The 21,813-nt window shown below is 37.6% G+C and overlaps 1 protein-coding gene across 1 annotated transcript in view; it reads right to left on the reverse strand.

The window, feature by feature from the left end:
- MSH2 (mutS homolog 2) overlaps nucleotides 1-21,813 on the reverse strand; it is a 59,609-nt gene that overhangs the window by 16,584 nt on the left and 21,212 nt on the right. The window contains exons 8-11 of the mRNA XM_010004999.1: nucleotides 13,368-13,567; nucleotides 6,644-6,753; nucleotides 1,276-1,399; nucleotides 75-225 (exon numbers count right to left, since the gene is read on the reverse strand). Of these exons, the coding sequence (XP_010003301.1) occupies nucleotides 75-225; nucleotides 1,276-1,399; nucleotides 6,644-6,753; nucleotides 13,368-13,567 (585 nt within the window). The remainder of the gene's footprint in view (nucleotides 1-74; nucleotides 226-1,275; nucleotides 1,400-6,643; nucleotides 6,754-13,367; nucleotides 13,568-21,813) is intronic.

Raw genomic sequence — 21,813 nt, forward strand, 5'->3', positions numbered from 1 at the left:
GTAGGGAAACCAGCTTATCAGCATAACAATAAAGAAAGGAACAAGCTTGAAAAAATACCAAGGTGATATCATACCTGTTAGTAAACTTCACACCATTCTTCTGTGTATCAACTATTGTGTATTTTGAATTGCTACGGAGAACTTTTTCCTCCTTGCAAGTTACTCGAAAGTGATATCCAAACTGTGAATTTGTCTCCAGTTTGATACTTCTGCCAGCTTCCAAACCTGTTGGATTATAAGGAAAAAGAAAAGTGTGTTATCAGAAATCCTGCAGCATGTGCTATTTCTGCTCACTAGTCCCCAGTTTGTATGACATAGTCTCTTAGATACCTTTTGCAGTAGACTTACTTTTACTCTCTGTACAGGTATGAAAAACACCCAGACATAACAGAAATCTACCAATTCATTCTCTGCTCTTTGATATGCTCTCAAATAACATACTCAAATCAGGTTCATGACTATTGTATTGCTATATATTCTCTAGAAATGTGAAAAATGTTAATAGCACTCTTGCAGGGACATTCTACATTGCTGCTATAAGCACAGCACCTGTAGCCTTGTGATCTTTTTATAAACACACCTGCTGGTGAGATTTCTCATTCCATCTCTACAGAATCTTGTCTTTCCTTATTTTCATTCTGGTTATCTTATTTACACTAAAAAAATCAAGACTTAAAAATATACAAGCCCTTAAAGGTGTAACCTAAAATAACTATGCTATTGCCAGTTTTCATTGCCAGAACTGCATTAAAAAATACATATTTTCTTTAAAGTTGCTATTTCAATGTCTAATTCATCAGCTGCACATGAATTTTTTTGCACAGAATAATCAATTTTTAAATACTTCATTTGCTTACAAATTACGTTTTGCAAAGAACTTCAAAATAAAACTAGCATGTCCTGAACAGAAACTCAGGAGAATGCAGGCAAAGGAAAAAAAGAAAAGTTTCAATGCATTTCCTCAAAGGAAATAAAAGCTAACTAGGTCTAGCCAAAAGTTAGAAGAGTTACAATTCTACAAAATGAATTCTCCAGTATCTTGCAACATGATAATTTCTGAAATACTCTGGAATGCCACCCTTAAAAAAAAAAAAAAAAGGCCAAGTTATAAAACAAAACTCAAGTTTCAACAGATTTTATTGTGACAACTGAAGACTCCCTAAATCAATAACACATTAATACAAAATCCCTTAACTCTTCTATACTAGTTTTCATTACTTCATCTCAAAACATTTTACAAAGGAATTAAGAATCAAATGTAGTTTCATACCCTACCTAGATCTTTGGCTGCACTCTTTAAAAAGGACTGCATTTCTTCTTCCAGTTCATTCATCTTCTCTCTTAATTCTGTCAAATTAGGATCAAAAGAAGCCTTGACAAGAAATTCATGATTATCCACCTAGGGAAAAATAACCAGAAAAAAAATAAATGAACATAGGCAGTAAAAAAAAGCCCACAACCAAAAACCAAAGAACTAATCACCTCCCTGATTGTACACAGTGAAATTAATTTACTTAATCATTTATTCAATTTATTTTTTTACATATATAATTTTGTAATGTGATGCTGCTTGTGATATTTGGTATCTAATTCAACTACAAAGCAAATACACCTAAACCACTTGTTTTCTCTAATAATATACTTTCTAAAAACAAAGTTTAACAAACTCCTTTATTTTGAAATGGAGTTGTCTGTGCATTTATTTGCATACAAATAACTGAGCAGTAGGCAGGAAAATAGGGAAGTCAGAGGAAATGAAATTGTTACATACATTATCTGCATGCTAGCCTGGGTTTACATAGCTAATCAAGTAGGAGTGTAAGAGGATGTAGCCTTTCAAAACAACAAGTCCTTGGACATGAAGTTTCTGAAACAGTAATTCCTGCCCAAAACACACTCAAAGAGGTTATAGAGGGAGACTACATATTATCACCAAAAATTCTGTCCAATTTCAACCCATTTGAGTTGAATGCATACACATTTCCTTCCAAGCTACATTTTCAGAGGCATAGATTATGTAAATTGTATTTAATATTTTTCTCTCTCTTCCCCATGCTTTCACTGCCACGTGTGTTTCTGATGACCTTACAAGTCTCAAGTTTAATTTGCAAGCACAACTTGTAATTGCTAAATAAAAAACCCTTAATTTTTAATATACAAACTTTAACAATCAACTAAATACTAGCAGTTGTCCAATATAGAATAGTTGTCCAACATGGAAACTAAGCAGTGGATTTCACATCAGCAACATACTTCATCTTATTAAATAAATAAATAAAAACTAAAACAACACTTAATTCCCAGGTAGAGGAAGCCTTATAATCTGCAAAGTTGTACACAAAGCAGCTCTAAATATTTTGCAAAAAATATCAAAACAAGATCATGGATTATGTACAATTTCACTTTTACCCACAAGTATGTACTACCAAGCGGAGGAAGGATAAGAGGAAAGAGGTTCACAGTTCCTTGACTCCTTTCCAGATACTAAATTATCATTCCAAAAAGCACAGAGCAACAGGAACTATAACACTTGAAATATGCAATGCATTAAAACAGTTTGAAAAGCACTAGACTGAAGACTCCCAGGTTTTGCAGCAATTGGAACAGAGATCTGGGAATGCAATCTGGAGTTAAAAGCCACAGGGCTTACACATTTTTAATTTGGAATGGGTGGGACAAGTAAATTATCATATTAAGAAACTGCATCTCATACCACATATTCAAAGAACTGCTATTTTATCCTAAGAATTCTCTTCTCCAAACAGATAATTTGATCTTCTGCAGAAGTTGCATCATAAAACTCAACTGTTGGTACCTGTTCCCTTTGTGTCATTACCAGCATTGCACAGCATTTCACTCAGCCTCCCATTTCAGTTCCAGTTATGTTGTATGCAAACACTGCAGTGCCAAAGTTCTCCAGTTGCTTAACCAGAGATGTGGACTCCACAAAATAATGGATTATGAGATTTTAGAGGACCATCTTGACATTTGGAGGCATTAAGAAATGAATATCAACAAACTATTTCCCTATTACATCCCTGTTCATAGTCCTGCTCCTCCCATTCTCTAAATTCTGCAGAAAGAACAACCATGAAGATGACTGAGCACACAGCAGAAAAGACCATTCCTGGTTTTGTAGGGCAGATTCTGGATCTGAACAGAAATTGCAGAAGGTGGGATGCAAGCCCATGCACATCGGGCCTTGTCGGTGCCTTCAAGAGACAACCAAGGCTGACAGTCAAGTGAAAAGTAATTTTGTTTCACAGCTTCAAGGAATTCTTTGAAGCCTGGAATAAAATGCAGAAATCCCATAACCTCAGGATAAGGAAGGTAATGTTCCCAAGGACCCACAAGGCTCTGGCAGCTGTTGGTTCCAGTTTTCACCCAGGCTGCAATTTCTGAGAGGCTGTCCTGAACCAAAGCGGTGCACTCCTCCTCCATCCTTCAGTGCTTTCCTCACTGCAGACAAGCATTCACTTAAATTCAAACAACAATCTGTAAGAGGCTAGAATTTATAATTTGCAAAAATGCTAAGTTACTGCCTCACCTACTGCTCAGTCCCACACTCATGGGGATGGAGTTGGTTTTCAGGTGCTTATTGCTAACTTCATTACAACTTCAACAGGCACATGGCAACAAATGAACCCAGAGGCTCTGAGTGTGCAAGAAACAAGCCCTAATCCCAAGACAGGAACATTAGGGTAAAATTACTTCACTTTCTGTTTACACTAATAGTCTGGGTTAGGGACTGTAGTGGTCCAAGAACTGGTTCACAGCAGACCAGCACCCCAGCTCCAGGACAAGTCCCTGATGGCTTTTCAATGTGTATGCACCAAGTATTTAGGACATGAAGCAGCCTGTATTCCATTATCTCAGCCTGAAAACCAAAATTTAAAAATGTGTAAGATCCAGGTTTGAAGACAGCTTCTAGTATATTGCATTACCCACCCCAACTACAACAGGGCAGCTCCTTCCTCATGCAGTAAACCTTAGCAAGTAACAAACAGAACTGCTCCACCTGACTGCACTCTCAAAGTGAAAGCCAGGTGTAATCAACTGAACAGAAAACGTTTTAAAATTAAACTAAAAGTTCAGCTAAACTGCTAAGGAATTAAAATTACGGTTTACTAAAAATATTTTAAACTAGTGCTACTAATTAATATATAAAAACATCAGGCACCCACAACCATATTACCCTCTAACACTCCTCTCAAGCTGTGCTCCTCGTACAGCAGTATCTCAGTTATAATTAGGTAAGTCGTTTAAAGCAAACTTTTGCTTTTCACTTTTACAGCTCTCAGCGTGAACATGGCTGACAATCCCACAGGACAAGCATTAACAGAGATGTGGTATTTGAGGCTACACCTCAACAGAAAAATGCAAGGAAATACCAGTGAATCCCACTGACCCCTCTCATCTCCCCAAGAGAAAAATAAAAATACTCAAAATCATTGTGACATTTCACCAATATATTGATCACTGAAATGTGTTTAACTTTAATTAAATTAAAATCAAATGCTAAATTTGCTTCAGAGACTAAGGCATGCAACAGATGTGCAACAGTCTGAACTTTCTTGCATAGTCTTCACTCTCTATATAACCTTATACTGACAGGAGTAATGCAAAGGGTAATAATGAAAGCAGATCCCTTAATGCAATTGGATAAAAAGCAGCTAGACATTCTCTTTTGTTCTGCTAAACACACTGTTTGTTTTTTTTTACTGTAAATTTTTGCTAAGAGGTACTCTGAAATGAATATTCAAAGCACAAAATATTTAATGCACTAAGTAGCAGACTAACACCTCAGCACTGACACTTTCACACCTGCACATGTTTACTACATGAAATAAGTGAGACCTGGGAGTCACATTTCCAAAGGGTGCTCAAACGAATGAAGTAACAGCAAACAATTTGCAGACTCTGGGACTATGCTGAAATCTGAAAAATCTGAAAAACAAGTCCTTCTGTAAAGAGCTGTGCTCTTAATACTCAAGCCAAAATACCATATACCGAAAGTGCTAACAAATTTTGAAGTTGCCCTGACTTGAAGAGGACGTTGAGGTAGGTGGATTTTCGAAGGCCCCTTATGATTCTGTGAAAAGCAGGAATTGAAGTGACATCTCCTCAGCTTCTGTTACAGGTAGGTAAATGAATAACCACATCCCACACTTTTTGAACTTAGATGTTTCTATTCATATTAGAATGGATTATTGACATTATGTAGTTGCTATGACAACCTGTCCTCCAACCATACTCAGAATGGAGCTGGGTATTTTGTTTGAATTTCCTATAACTGTAAGAGGAATTTCAAGTCAAAGTTCATTCCATTCACATGGAGAAGGTTTATTCTTCTGGTAAAAGCAGTGTTGGCTTACCTATAGTCATTTGCCAGTATTTTGAAGGGGGAAAAAAAATTGACACATGAGATTCTATAGGACTTGATTAAAAATAACTGACTTGTTATTATTCTGTTTAGAAGGACAATAAACAAATTTTGAAGTAGAAGCTGAAAAGAAATTTGAAGAGCTGGACTATGATGGGTGAAGGCTTAGAACAGCTGTTAGTTTTAAAGAAACAAGAGTCCCAGGGCATACAAACTGCATCAACAGATGGTCTGTAACTAGTATAAAGCTATAAATTCCTTCATTAGCATATAACACAAATTACAGCAACATGTCAATCAAAGAGTCTTTCCGTTAACAGTAAAATGCAGTTAATGAATGCACATACAATAGTAAGATATAAAGCAGTGATTCTGCTTTTGGAGAAAAATATACATGTTCAAAATTTTAAAGCCATTGCAGTTTTCAAAACTTCAGCACCTTGTCCTTAACTACCACTGTTGGGTAGATCTCATATTTCTGCAGTCAGATGAGGCTGACAATCCTAAAAGCCTCCCAAGTTTTCCAAAATTACTGGCATAACTTATTGAGAAAGAACATTAAATACATTTCTAACCAAGTATGTACTTTTCAAAATGGGTCTCACTGGTCCTCTAACAAAAAAATGGGGAGAAGTTATGTACAAAAATCACTATAATCTTTGGCACTGACTCACCCAGTTAAGCAACAGTTCATGTTTCTGCCTGTGTCCTAAGTATTCTAAACTAAACAATGGTAAAACAGTCATTTATGCTCATCCCTTCTCCTTTCCAATAACGATTTAAGGAACAGGAATGCTCCTTCCAGTCTTCTTTTCATCTGAAAAAATGCCAGTTTTCCCTAGCAGGCACAGTTCTATCATCAGTAATATTTTATAAGTGTAGCTGCAAGGCTATGATACTTGTAGTAGCTTTCACTCCAGTAAGAAATGCCTTTTCACTCCAGTAAGAAATGCCTTTTCACTGGAAAATAGTCAGTCTTTATACCTAGGGTCAATAATTTTTCAGAGAGGCAAACTGTTAGGAAGACTTAATTCCACCAAATAGAACCAAGTCTAACAAAGCTTTACAGAAGCAGAGAAACAGTGGGTGAATACCCTCTTGATATTCAACTGCTGTACTGCTAACAGTCTTCATATACTCATAAACTATCACAAACTACTTAATATAGATGATCAATTAAATTAAGTGCAGAGCAGATTGCAAAGTTTAATAAGAAATTTTAACTGCTAAGTAAACCCCCTCCCACACACCAGTCCATACCTTATCCATGTCCAATGTTGTTTCTATCATCTCCAGAAATTTTGAGAAGTCACAGGAGATATCATTAAGAGGTGTTATAAACACTGCCAACAACAACATCTGGTGAGCTCCTGTTCAGAACAAGCAAGAAAAATTATGCACAAAACCCCACAACTATACCAGAATTCACTTACTCAAGATAAACAGCACATCTATATAGATGGTTCATTTTTAAGATTGGTTATGATTATTACACTGACAGATGCATGATCTTTTTCTAAAAAAAAGAACTGACATTAACCGATTTCTATTCTGATTAAGTTTGTACCTATTCTGTCATCTTGTCATCTTTGTTCATATCTAGTAGTATTAATTCCCACTATGAGTAAAACTACAAGCAAACAATAGTTTGAAAGCAAATCTGCTATCTGAAAATAATCTACTCTTGCACAGAAAAAGTTGAAATGGCTTTAGTGGAAAGTGTATTCTACAGCAACCAATTTTAGAGATACAAAGTGAAAGTCTCATCATCCACACTCGAAGAGTTTTGAATTTTTCTTAAAGCAAAATAACAAAAAATTGGGAATATTTGGTAGGTTACTATAAGGACATAAATAGAAACTGAGGTGTATTTTTTTTTTTTTTTCTTTAAAAAAGAGCATCTACTCTAAGCAGATCTCTGTAGTCACTGATCTTTCCACCAAACAAGAAGTCATCAACATTAAATCAGTCTTTTCCAATCTGTTTTGTTAGCAAATACTCTACAACACCAAATATAACTGCAGACCACACATAATGGCTGGAAATCTATAGAATCCAACACATAAGTGTTGAATGTAAAATGCAGTTTGCAGTTAACTCAGCATGCACAGGTACTGCCAGTTTTGTGAAAGCAGTACTTTGTTCAGACCTGCAAACAAGCACCTATCCAGCACCCAGCTATGAAAATGCTCTGTTAGTAAACGAGTATTTACATCTTTGCAGCCACTTCAAGTTATGATTTAATGACAGAACAATTAGCATTATTGACTACAATTTACACAAAATGCCTCAAGAAGAACTCAACTATGACCCTATCAGCACTGGATTATATACAGATTTACAACATTTACTTCCAACATTTACAGGCAAGGCTATGCACATTAACAGAGAAACATAAAATTAAGCTCTGGCTATTCCAGAGCCTCCGAATTTCCTACCAAACTAGGGAAAAAGTCTTAACCTTTCCTAAGAAAAAATTCCATACAAATTTATAAAAGTCACACAGTGAGGACATGATTTCTTCTCTCTCAACACTGTAACTCAAGTGAAAAGAAAAAGGTTGGTTTCTTGCCATTTTCTCAACTGATTCGTATCTACTAAGAGAGAAAAATATTACATGTTGCTGAAAGATTATCGAACTTGTAAAAATGGAGTCTTCTGCTGACTAAAAATTTTCAAAACTAAGAGAGACCTGATACAAAGAACAGCTTGCTTTTTCTTCCAAATCTCTTGCCCTCTGTCCCATCTTTTTTTTTTTTCCCTCCTGTAAGAAAGACACATCTAAACCAACCTAGAAAATACAAGGAGGCAGTAAAGAAGGAAAAGACTGAAGATGAGATGTTTCACATCCATTCTTCAGAGTGGACTTCACAGTTCCCAGTGCACCAGTTGACAGAAAGCATGGCACACACAATGAAATGATCTTTAGTATTCTTGAATCACTGAAAAATTTTTGTGCTTGAACTTAAAGTAGAGATTACAATTTATTTTCTTAAACGAAGTAGGAAAGTTTCATTATACCATTTAATTATTTTAAGTTTGAAGAGTACATCTTCTGACACCATAAGAAGGTGTCAAATCAAAAAATTAAAACACATTTATTAAGTAAACAAAATGCTACTGTATTTACTAATATTTACTATATGGTTTAAAGTGATACCTTGCAAAATTTATTTACATTTTCAATCCAACTTCTTGTTCAGTATCCAACGCTTGAAGTAAAATAGTAGAGTCAGTGAATACTGTGTATTTATAGAAGTTGTAAGCATATGCTTTTCTTAAAAGCGTAACATTTGACATTAAGAGAATATGAACAAAAAATACCATTGCAAAATTCTAAATTAAACTCCAACTTGTCTTGCACCAACATTCATAAACTTATATAAAGAAGAATGGTAAAAAAATATATACGTTTGCACCTACTCAACATTCTTAGCATGTAAGCTAATCATCGAGAGAGAAGGAATAACAGACGTATGTACCGCCAAAAGGAGAGATGAATATTGATCACAAAGCCTATCTGCTCCCAGGCACAGTTTAAAATTAAACCGTAATTGACTTACTGAGACACAGATAAGTGTTGATTACATGCATTAAGGACTTTACTACTAATTAATATCATTTAAAACACTGTATAGAAATTAAAATCAAGAAGTAATCTTCAAACTTTAACCATTTGTCAGCAAACGGAAGTATGAAAACTGACACTATTCTATCAGGGGAAAAGAGACAAATCTCAATGACTAAATATAATTAAACCAGCCTTTTTGATGGTACAAAAGGTGTTCAAAAAAATGATGAGGAAAGATCAAGGAACACAACAGAAACTGGGATAAAAGACATAGCATAGGTTTTCTGAAGGCAGATCACACCTGTAGAGAGCAACATCTGAGATAACTAAGACAAAGGGAAATCTGCAGAACTAATCTAAAGCATTTAATACAGTGTCACATGGGATGACAAGATGCAAGATTCACTATTTATACAATTATCAGAAGACAGATAAAGAGGACATCACAGACTTGCAAAAGATTAATGAGCTGGAAGGACATCAGCAATACAGTTCCTCCAGGACTCATAGAAACTTTTATCTTTTTAAGATGTGTGAAATAATTATATTAATGCACAAAAAAAGGCTACTTATAAAATTCACTAATAATGCAACGTGGAAGGTATCAATAGATTAAATTGGAAAAAAATAAATCAGGAACATGACTAACTGACCTTGAAAACTGGGCTAATAGAAAGAAGTTTAACAGTAAGATGATGCATTGATAGACAAACAAATTTCTGTTATGAGTAGGGGGAAAAATCAGCTGGAAATGACAAAGAATGGGAAACGGTCAAGCTTCACCACAGCATTGCTGTAACACACCAGTGCAACAGCCATGGTAAGAACAGTGCTGGAGCACACAAGAAGAGGTATTTCCAAAAGCAGTAAGGGGGTATTAAAGCCACTCCACAACATGATAAAACAGATCTGGAACCCAGCATACAACTCCTGTATCCTGCATATTTACAGGCTTAAAATAGAGAATGTCAACCCGAGATCAGAAAGAAGATGCCTCAGCAGCTTCTTGAAGACATCTTGTAAGTACCTAGATTTTATGCCTCAGTAATTTTAAGTAATGAACAACTGCTTCCTTTTGCCAGCAACACCAAAGTGACTTGGTGACTCAGACTCCACACCTGTCTTATGCAGGTTTTTTATGTCTAAAGAATAAAAATAATCTTCACTCATTAACCCCCCCAGATTTCATAATCCATAAAAACAAGCATCTCATACTGAGGCAAAGGTAATCACTGCTGATCATTTCATGGTGTAGTTGCTCAATCTCCTCATAGCCATTCATGAGAAAACAAAGTTCTGAAACTGGTAGACTCAGAATTGTCAAAAATTTTTCCAGTATCCCATCTCTTGATGAATTAAAAGATTTTGTACAGTATTTAACAGGCAGATTATCAGATTCAGTCTGAATCAGTCACACACACTCAAAATTACCAGACCTTTCTTGTACTTTAAGCAAAGGTGTAGAAGTACAAAGAAAAATAACACATTTTATCTGTTTTAAATTATCTTAGATATACTGCTGATAAATGCCCTACTGAGGCCGAATGATACATGTGTAAAACAGCAAGATCTTTTGCAGTCTATTTATTTTTCCATATGGTGAGCTTAGCAGATTGCCTTACACAGCTTGCTCTTCAAAATTTCTAAAAATGGAATTGTTGTCCTACCTCAATGTTATGACAGAGAAACTATGTTGATCCAAATGACAACTAATAGGAAATGAAGTAAAGACAGAAGAGAACATTTTGAACTAATACCTCAGTTTAAGATGAAAATCCAAGAGCTCCTTGCTAAGGCAAAACCAAGTAGAGTTGGAAAAGTCAAAGGGACATGACTGAGGCAGCTAAAGCATTGCACAGCTCTTTAAAAAAATAAAAGTATCTGCCACTTCCTTCTCAGTTTTAGATCTTAACTGTTTTTGGAAATAACAAAGCCAGCAATGAAAAATTAATTTACTTTAAGATTAATATTTTTAGAAGATACATGTAATTACTTGAAGTCATGAAACTATACTACAGGAAAGTATAAGGTACTGGGTACTATTACTGTCTACTCAAATAGAGGAAAAATTTTTGTAACTGTATCATTTAAACATTTGTTTCTCTTTAAGGCTTTCGTGTTTGCTTTATGCAAAGATTTCAAACTAATTAATAGGCTTCTAAAAGAACATGCTTTCTGGCAGGCTAGGTCTGCTATTGCTGTATGGAATCACAATACTATGCTGACACTAATCAAAGAATCACAGAATGGTAGGGGTCAGAAGGGACCTCTGCAGATCATGGAGTTGAACTCCACTGCTTAAGCAGGTTCACCTAGAACAGGGTTCACAGGATTGTGTCCAGGCAGGTTTTGAACATCATATCCATAGAAAAAGCCTCCACAACCTCTCTGGACAGCCTGTTCCGGTGCTCTGGCACCTCTAAAGTAAACAAGTTTTCCCTCATGTTCAGATGGAACTTCTGTGTTTCAGTTTGTGCCCATTGCCCCTCATCCTGTCGCTAGGCAGCACCGAAAAGAGTCTCTTGACTCTTTAGATATTTTTAAGTATTGATAAAATCCCCTCTGAGTCTTCTCCAGCCTAAACAGACCCAGGTCTCTCAGCCTTTCCACATAAAAGGCACACTTCAGTTCCCTATCATCCTCATAGCCTTCTGCTAGACTCACTCCAGTAGTTCCTTGTTCTTCTTGTTCTGGGGAACGCAGAACTGGACACAGTACTTCAGATGTGACCTCCCCAGGAAAGACTAGGGGGAAGGATAAACTCTTGACCTGCTAGCCACAAACTTCTCAATGCACCCCTGGCATTCATGGCCACAAGAGCACGTTGTTGGTTCATAGTTAATTTGCTGTCCACCATGACTCCCACATCCTTCTCTGAAGAGCTGCTTTCCAACAGGTCAACCCATAACCTGTACTGGTGCATGGGCTTCTTCCTCCCTACATGCAGGACCCTACACTTGTCTTTAACTTCATTAAGTTCCTGTCTGTCCAACTCTTCAGCCTGTCCAGGTCTTGCTGAATGGCAGCACAGCCTTCTGGTGTATCAGACACTCCCCTCAGTTTTGTATCATCATCAAACTTGATGAGAGTACACTGTGCCTTCATCCAGGTCATTGGTGAATATGCTGAACAAGACAGAACACAGCACTGACCCCTGGGGAATATCACTAGCTACAGGCCTCCAACCAGACACTGCACCACGAATCACAACTCTCTGAATGCCATTCAGCCAGTTCTCAATCCAAGTCATTGTCCACTCATGTAACCCACAATTCCTAAGCTTATCTATGAGGATGTTATGAGACAGTGTCAAAAGCAGTGATGAAGTCAAAGTAGACAACATTCGCTGCTCTCCCCTCATCTTCCCAGTTAGTTATGCTATCACAGAAGGTTACCAGATTGATCAAGCATGATTTCCTTTGAAGAATCCATGTTGACTACTCCTGATAACCTTCTTTTCCTCCACGTTTACAGATGACAACCAGAATGAGTTGTCCCATCTCCCTTCCAGGGATAGAGGTGAGGATGACTGGCCTATAATTTCCTGGGTTCTCCTACTTGCCCTTCTGGAAGACTGGAGTGACACTGACTTTCCTCCAGACCTTCAGGCACCTCTCCTATTCTCCAAGACCTTTCAAAGATGATGGAGAGTGGCTTAGCAGCAATATCTTATTCTGCATTTTCTTGGTAGCATGTAGAAAGGAAAAGAAATAGCAACCTTTGTATTTTCCAGGCTTACTTGTCACAGCATTGAGTTTCCTGCTAACGAAGATCAGAAGAAACCCTGCCATGTTTCTCTTACCAAATACAGGAACATTGCAATTAAAAAAAAAAAAAAAAAAAAAAACTATAAATGTTGTGACATTTATCACAGGAATTGCCAGATCCATTCAGACACAAGGTCCATTTAGACCAGAATACTTCCATTTAAATGTCCAGCAGAAAATGTTTCAGCAAAGGGCACAAGAAGCCTCACAAAAAAAAAAAAAAAAAAAAAAAGCAGCACCATCCAAATTATATCAGGAACGCTTAAACTGGGCTTTTTGCTTTTAATTACAACCCAAAGTGCAAAGTGCCTTTAGAAGGAACATCACAATAGTGTATGGATAGTAACCTTTTTTGTAAGATCATAATATACACACAATTGGTTGGGAATTCTTAAAGACAAGCTGCTGTCAAAGATTACCAGACCATCATCCAACAGTTCAAGTATTTCAGCTACACACTAACTGGAATGTTTTTTCATGTCAAGATTTGGCTAGATTTATTTTTTGGTATTTCAGAATTTCAGCTCATTTCAAATCCAAATGTCTTTAAACTTTATTCCTGCAACAACAGTGTACAAGAAAAAGAGTATTTCTTTGCATCATCAATGTAGCATAAAATAGTGAAAATAAATAGGGGTAGCATTACCTTCATGTTTTTCTAGTGCTTGTACCACATTAGGCAGTTGATTAATAGCTTGATACATTCGATAACAGTCTTGCAAGTTTGCTGCTTGTCTCTGAAATTTCTTTGCCAGCCGGTTAAGATCTGGGAAGCGACGTAAGAGATCTTCTTGAAGGCACTGACGTAGCTCTGTATCCACCATAAAAACTTCAACCAAATTCAATCTAAATAAGAAGTTCATAATAATTATTAAGATGGCATGGTCTGTACTTCTTTTATGCCACTAATTAGAATGAAAACATTCATTTGGCAGTTTCTAGTTACCTTTCTCTATGGGTGTAACCATCGGTCAACCTTCCTGATAAATGAATAAATGAAACTAGGACAATGCTTGAGCAGGGAGAGCAAGGATATTTAGCCTGTCATGTTTCTGCAGTTCTTAGAAGCAGGGGTATCTAATGAACAACATTGGAGTGAATCTGTGTCAAGCACAAATGCCAACATCTGTTCTGTAGGTATGTCCAAGATCAGCATCTACTTGATTAGTACCTTCTCTGTACAATAGAAGTTGTCATCCAGTAAGCTATGAAAGAAAAGATTTTATGTAGGAAAAGACCACACTCTAGGAAAAAAATATTCTTGGCAAAGTTTAGCTGCTTATGGTCAAAGAACATTGACACTGCGCAGCTGTGCAACCGTGGATCACAGAATCAGAATCCTTGAGGTTGGAATGCACTTCTAGCCATTTATTACTCCAAATGCTTTGTTCAAAGTAGGGTCAGCTAGAGCAGCTGCCCAGGACTGTGTCCAGTAACATTCCATGTATCTCCAAGGATGGCCCCAGTATCAACCCCTCAGATACACCAGTAATTATTGGTTTTCAACTGGACTTCATGCCCTGATCACAATCCTTTGAGTCTGGTAGTTCAGTTAGTTTTCAGTCCACCACAGGGTCTACTTATCTAGTCCATACCTCATCAGATGTAATAACAGACAGGGATAAAAACCTGCTGAAGTAAAGATAAACAATATTCATTCACTGGTCTCCCCTTATTGAACAACCTAGGCAATTTGTTACTGAAGGCTATCAGGTTGGTCAGGCATGATTTTCCCTTCATAAGTCCATGTCAACTAATTCAAATTACCATCCTGCCCATATTTCATTTAGCTATGCTTTGCAGGATTATCTGCTCAATCACCTTCCCAAGGATGAAGATGAAGCTGACCAACCTGTAATTCCTTGGATAGTCCTTTTTGCCCTTCTTGAGGATTGGAAGAAAGTTATGTCACTCCTATCTTCAGAAGCCTCCTCTGACCATCATGACTTTTCTGAGACAATCAAGATTGGCCCACAATGACTTTGGCCAGCTATGTTAGCACTTGTGGGTGTACTCCTTGGGTCTCATGGACTTGTGTTTAATTTGTTTAAATGTTTGCTAACCTGATCCTCCTCTAATGAGGTTGTGCCTTCATTGCTCCAGAATTTTGCCAACCGTTTCAGGCTCCAAGGATTCCTGAAGGCAAATCCTACCAGTAAAGACCATTGTGAAGGGCTGTGTAAGAAGCCTTATCTAGGGACTCCTCATCTTCACTGAAGAGATACAATCAAAATAAAGACACTATACTGCAACCATGCCTTCGCCTGGCCATGCACCCCACTGATCCAGAGTGTGACCAGTTGATAAGACTTCCTTGCTTCACCTCAGATCATCACTACAGACTTGCCTGGAGACTGTTGGCAGAACCTTGTTATTGTCACCAGATATTAGACCCTGTTTGCCTCATGCAGGTGTTGGAAGACCGTGTCCTTACCAATGAGGGTACTCTCTGCTTGTCTTGTCACCACTGTCACCACCAGCTTGCCTTCCCTTCAGCCTGCCTTTGCTGCTGCTCCCTGACATTTCACTGGTTGTATCTTATTTTTCAAATTGTGAAAGAAATACTCCTTTAGTGCTGAAAGCAACATAAATCTCAATGAGAAGTGACAGAACATTAAATTACATTTTTCCCATTAGAATGTAAGAGAACTTTTCTACATTTCTTGCTTTCTTTTTCGCATCAGTTAATATTATCACCTTTACATATTTTGCATTATTTTGCACTTGCAGTTAAACAAAAAAGTTAGATGATGTTCATTCTGGAATGCCAGAGAGCTCAGTGTTCTTTGGACACACTTCAGGAATATGAAGGAAGAACTTTATCTCCTTCAGAGACTTCCACACATGTTATCTGGTTAAATACATTAACACGTTATCTATCAATATCTTGGCTTCAGCCAGGAATTTAATTTAACTTTGAGACATACAAGCAGAGAAAAGGACAGCTTTCATCACATTATTTCTAATGTTTTGCTTACTGGCAGAACTCTTCATTTGCATACAGCACTGGAAAATACTTCTTTTTTGTAATTTTGAAGGTGTTATTTGTTTTGTTACATCATGCAGTGTTCTGCAGAGAGCTAGACACTTGAAACAGTACACAGAGGTTAGTTAACATGGTACACTGCCTCAGCTGATTAGTACAGTCACTTAAGAAAAAAAGGCTTTACCTAAGGTAACACAAGGGATAGGGACCCCTGGACAGGTAGAAGTGTATTTCTGCACATAAATATTCAAAAGGATGTCCTTCTGTTGCAGAAAGCATTCTATGCACACCACTTCAGCGAACTTTTTGTCTTACACCAAACAAAATCAATGAAAACTACAAGAATCGTGCCCCTACATTTATCCAGGTATCCAACTACTGCCTTACTAAATCAGTTTAAAGATTGACATTACTAACCCATAATGGTGCTTAATTTCCCAAAAGGACAGGAAATATACAGAACCTCTAAAGGATACATTAAAGTTTCAGCATTTATACAGAGCTTGTGAGAAGCAGACAGGAATATACTTAAGATACCTCCTCCAAGAATGGAGGCAGCAAGGAGGGGGGTGTTGCCCTCTATGTCAAAGAGCAGCTAGAGTGCATGGGGCACTTCCTGGGGACTAAAGAGGAGCCAAGTGAGAGCTTACGGGTTAAGATTAAAGATAAGACAGGGACAGGTGACATTACAGTGAGGGTCTGCTACAGGCTGCCTGACCAGGAGGACCGTATAGACAAGGCACTCTGTAAACAGATAGGAGCAGCTTCATGTTCACAAGCTGTGGGACTCATGGGGTACTTCAACCACCCTGATATCTGTGGAAGGGACAACTCTGCTAAGCACAAACCATCCAGAAGGTTCCTAGAGTGAATGGATGACAACTTCCTTCTCCAAGTAATCAAGGAACCTACAAGGAGGGGTGCTATGCTGGACCTTGCTCTCACCAACAAGAAAGGACTGATGAGAGAGTCTGAGCTCAAGGGCAGCCTTGACAGTAGTGGCCATTAAATGGTGGAGTTCTAGATCCCTAGGGCAGCAAGGAGAGCTCACAGTAAGCTTACTACCCTTGACTGCAAGAGGGCAGATTTCAGTCTCTTCAGGGATCTGCTCGAGAGAGTGTCATGGGATAACATCCTAAAGGGAAGAGGGGCCCAGGAAAGCTGGCTGATAAGGATCACTTCCTCCAGGCCCAAGAGCGATGCATCCCAACTAAGAGAAAGTCAGGTAAAAACTCCAGAAGCCCAGTGTGGATGAGCAAGCAGCTCCTAGTAAAGCTCAGACTTAAGAAGGAAGGATAGAGAGGCTGGAAGTAATCCTGGCAGTCATATCTTGAAACAGTACATTTTGCACTTGGAAAAGAACCAGCAGCAACAGTTTCTGTAATGCCACTGAACATTATCTCTAAAACCCAACTGCAGAGACTTGCCTTGAACCTGATACACAGATGCCCAACACTGAATCTATTTAAGACTCTTTAAGACACAGGCAGATTACATTATATATTTTTATACACAGTGCTTTATACTTATTCTCATTAAAATCTCAACCATTCCCTGTTCTGCCCAATCAGTCAGCCTGTTTTGGTTTTCATTAAAAGTTTGGTCCTGACTAGTGTCACCTATAAAAGTGGGAGTACCTCACAAGCCAGCTGCTATCCTGATCATTAGAGAGTATCTCATGTGCAGCTTCTGGACTCTTTTTTTTTTTCCCCCACTTGTGCCTTTCACCCAAACAAACCCTTCACTTTCATCCCAGAACTCCCTCAGCTTGTTCAACAGCTTCTTAGATAAGAACTTGTCAAAGGCGTTTTGAAAGCTCTAATTTATACTGGTTGGTTTTTTTCCTCCTTTGTCCTCAACAATGACAAGTTCAAAGAGTTCTCAGATCAGCACGACACAATTTTCCACTGCCAAAACCATGCTAATTATACAAACATCTCATGACCTGCCTAGTACTGTTCTATCTTCCCTCTCCTCCATATTCACCAACCATGAATGTAATGCTGACAAGTTTGTGTCCACAGTATATTCTGCATAACAATTTCCTATATGGTAAGAACACATATATAAGAATGCATATATACAATATAAGGCTGCTGAACAGAAAGAGCTTTATGTTGAGAGAATGCAACTATAAGCCATGCCTAATGCTCCCAAGTAATAATGAAATCAAATGACAGGTTGTTTTTAATTTAAAGCTATACTAAGGAAAAAAACAAACAAAACAAAAAATAAGAAGAAAAACAAATTTAAAAATCCAAGAAAGTGTAATCAAACAACAGCTGACAACATCAGATAACTTGTTGTCACCACAAAACCAAAAAGGAAAGGAAAATAAGGCAAAATTTTCCACCACACACCTAAGGCAGCACAGCCAAGATAACAGAAAAAAAATTAACTAATGAAACCACACTGGAAAATGAACAAAATATTTGTTGTGAAATAGCTCTTTTAATTTGCTACTTAAAGCACAAAACCAGTAAAATTTCAGCTAATGTAACATGAAAATCAACACAAGTCTTTTTCTTGAGCTTGGAAAGGATAATCCCTTTTTTTTCCTGCTATTCAAAACCATGTCTACCTATCAGCTTTAAATTCTGTGCAATAACAAGTTACATCAGGCTCACTGTGCTCTTCGAGTGAGAGAAAAGAAAAAACCCACTTATCTCCAAATTCTTGTTGGATATTCTGGAAGCCAACTGAAAGCATTTCATCCTTTCCCATGTTTTGTTATTGATAAGAGGCAACTCTTGGATCTACTATTAACAGAGAAAGGACTAACACTCTACACCAAAAGAAATATAGCTAAAGTTTGGGTTTGATCCAGTAAATAGAACACTTTTCCAAGTCTAAGCACAATCTTTCTGTCTCAGCGAGGTTTACATCTCATTTGGCATCAGAAAAGATTGCTTCTTCCTTTGCTACACCTATGCAGCATTTTTCATCATGATTTTACGGTTATTGCATTCATTACTGTCACAACACAGAGGCTGTCTGGAGGGTTTAATTGTATTTCTAGGCTTTTACAGAGCTAGATAGAGAAGTTTAAGTCAATGGGAAAAGACTAATCTAGCCTGATTTCACAGAAGGATGAAAATAATTCCATATGTAGAAATAACAACTAAACTAACAGATTAAAAGACCAGAGTCAGAATACATGAGTACTTTTAATGTCTAAGCAGGATTGGCCAGCACAAAAAAAAACAAAACCCTAACAGTGTGCTGTACAAGCTGAGATACAAAGCACCCAGGTTTTAATCTCTCCTCCACCACCATCTGCAAAACCCTGGGCAGTTTGGTCCCTCTCAGTGCATGAAGGAAGAAGAATGCTTCCTCCAAGAACCTCTGCTCAGAAAAAATACTCCATGCTTTTTTATCATATTATGAAACTTAGATCCATAAACAATCAGTAACACATATATAAAATTATGAGGAATACATGTATATTTAATTAGTACTACAGAGTAGAAACTTAAAATCCCAAATTCTAGTAGATAATTTCATGGGGAAAAACTGTGCTAACTAAAAATTCCACATAATACAAGGGAAACACTGTTAACACTGAAATCAAATCAAGAATGCACTCTTTTACAGGAGAAGCTAACTTACTTTTAAGATCTTAATGGCTGAAAGTCCCCTCCCTTTACAACAGTCAAGACTTCTGAAGAGCATACATTTGTATTCCCTGACTGCTAAAGGTTTTCTGTGACTGAAGAATAAAACCAACTTTTCCATCCAACTGTTCAACTTGGTTGTAGATAATTTTCTCAGAGAAACACCACTGACAAAAACAGTATACTAAGGACTGCTTTAAGCTATGCTAAGACTTTCATCTCACTGTAAAAGTTTCAGAATATGTACAGTTATACCAGTTTAATTTTGTTTTTTTTCAAACTCAGGTCTCTTCTTAATCCAATATAGCCAAAGTAAACCCTCCCTGGTCATGCTTAACCTAGACATGTAAAATTGATACAATTCTTCTTTCCTAATCCTATTGAAATCACCAGAATAACATAGTAAACTACAGCGTCAGGTACTGCCTCTTCAATAGGAGGGCAAGACAAAGCCAAGCCACCATCTTACATGTTCTAACTGGGTTTTCTTTTCCATACAAAGCACTTGGGGTTTTAACATTCTGGAGGTAGTTCACACTAGAGCAAAATGCTGCAGTTGATTTAATACCAGCATTTGTGTTTTCCAGCCAGAAATATGCAATCAAGGCACTGTACTAACTTCCCTTTGTAAACTTCTCCGTAGTGACCTAGTCATTCCCTAGACAAACATCATCTCTCAGAAAAATCCAAAAACCAGTTGTCACTGCCTCAGGTAAGCACTGTCTTAAATTTTCAAAGCTCTTTTCATGACAAAGAACCCCAGTATGCTTTACAGCCTTGGAAGTATTATGACAGATCACTAAGATGGGCACACAGAAGCCTAAATCAGGTATCTGAAGCCCAAGTGAGAATTACTTTACTCTAAAATACAGCAGCATAAAAATCACACTGACCATCCCAGATCATTTTGCCCAACATGATCAGAGTTGGTACATGAATTTACAAAAGCAACATCCAAAATTTCTCAGTCAAGCACAAAGAAATAACAACGCAAAAGATCTAGACAACCCACACATGCTTTTGGAAGCACTTAGGTATGCACAAAAGACTGTTACAAAGCTGGAGCAGATCTTTGCTAACAATTTGAACTAAAAATAACACAAAACCTGAGGAATAAGGAACCAGAGCTTTACAGAGACAAATGCCATTCAAAGTAAAATTATTTTACTCATACGCTATAGGCTGATTACTGATACATCACTGATCTTCTCAATCCTCCATCCAGCTGACACAACCAGCTCACACTGGACACAGTGCAGAGGTATCCTGGTTTGAGCCAGGATTAAGCCCATTTTCTTTTTACCGAGTTTTTTTCTTTTCTTCAGCAAGCTCTCTTTTGTCACTAGTTTAATTGCCAATCCTGAGTCAAACCATGAAAGGAGGCAGAAGTTGCTCTGATTTCTGGCAGTGTGCCTCCAGCTGGTGGCAATATTGACCCAAGCAGCAGAAGCAGTCTTTCAGGGGACTCAACCATAAGCATCAGTTCTTTTAGTACTTTGAGGACACAGGACTTAAATTCAGGATTTTATTTCATCAACAACTCCAAACGTTGCTCTCGGAATGAGTTGCATACAGCAACATCTTACATATGGAGACAAAACATCCCAAGCAAGGAGGCAAAATCCTGCTGTTATTTTAATGAAATTGGTACAATTTGGCCTTACAATATTGTTAGGGTCCAAAAATCTTGTCTGAATGAGTACCTCAAGTTGTTCATCTGTGTAAGCTCTCTTTCAGCTCTCCCAAATATGTGTGTATGCACGAGGAACTGTAGTTCAGAAAGACAACATAGCCAATTCCAACAGGCCTGTAAGCAAGGCTTCCTCCTACTCTGCCAAAAAAGCAGCCTGTACCTTTACATATAGTCCCCTCCACACTAAACAGCTCAAGTTCCTCTGTTTCCCACCTGCTCTTGCCCAGACCATGAGACCTGCTACTGTTCCTTCTTAGCATGCGAGCATAAAGTTTTTTTCTCAGTTAAGAAAATGCTATAAATGCTTCTGTAATACCAAATTACTTCACAGCTTCCCCCATGAAAAGTATTGTTACAACCTAAAAAATCAAAAACCAAACAAAAAGACACAGCTTGCCTAAATAACAAAACTTTCAAGATGACAGGGAAGGAGTAAAACAGTGCATACACGTCCTCAGTTGAGAATTTAAAGAGCATTACAGTTTTATGTGAGGGACATGAAATTACAAGACTCTAGCAAGAAAGAGATATTGTATAATAGGGCAGATTAACGAAAACAGCAAATGAGGAACAAACAGCCCCACAGGGATGCATCTTACAATCTACCCGTGATGTTCACATACTTAAAGACAACCCTGTCATCCCACTAAAATTATAGTGATCGTTGTACTCCAATGACATTCCTAGCTTCTTAGAAGATTCTGCAATCTTTTTGAGTCCTGGACCCAAACAGAGTTTTAAAATTTTTCCCCTGCAGGAACAAAAAAGTCCTGGAGATGAAGCATGACATGGTTCAGCA

Source organism: Chaetura pelagica, unplaced genomic scaffold (assembly GCF_000747805.2).
Source record: "Chaetura pelagica isolate M959 unplaced genomic scaffold, ChaPel_1.0 scaffold8, whole genome shotgun sequence".
Lineage (NCBI taxonomy): Eukaryota > Metazoa > Chordata > Aves > Apodiformes > Apodidae > Chaetura > Chaetura pelagica.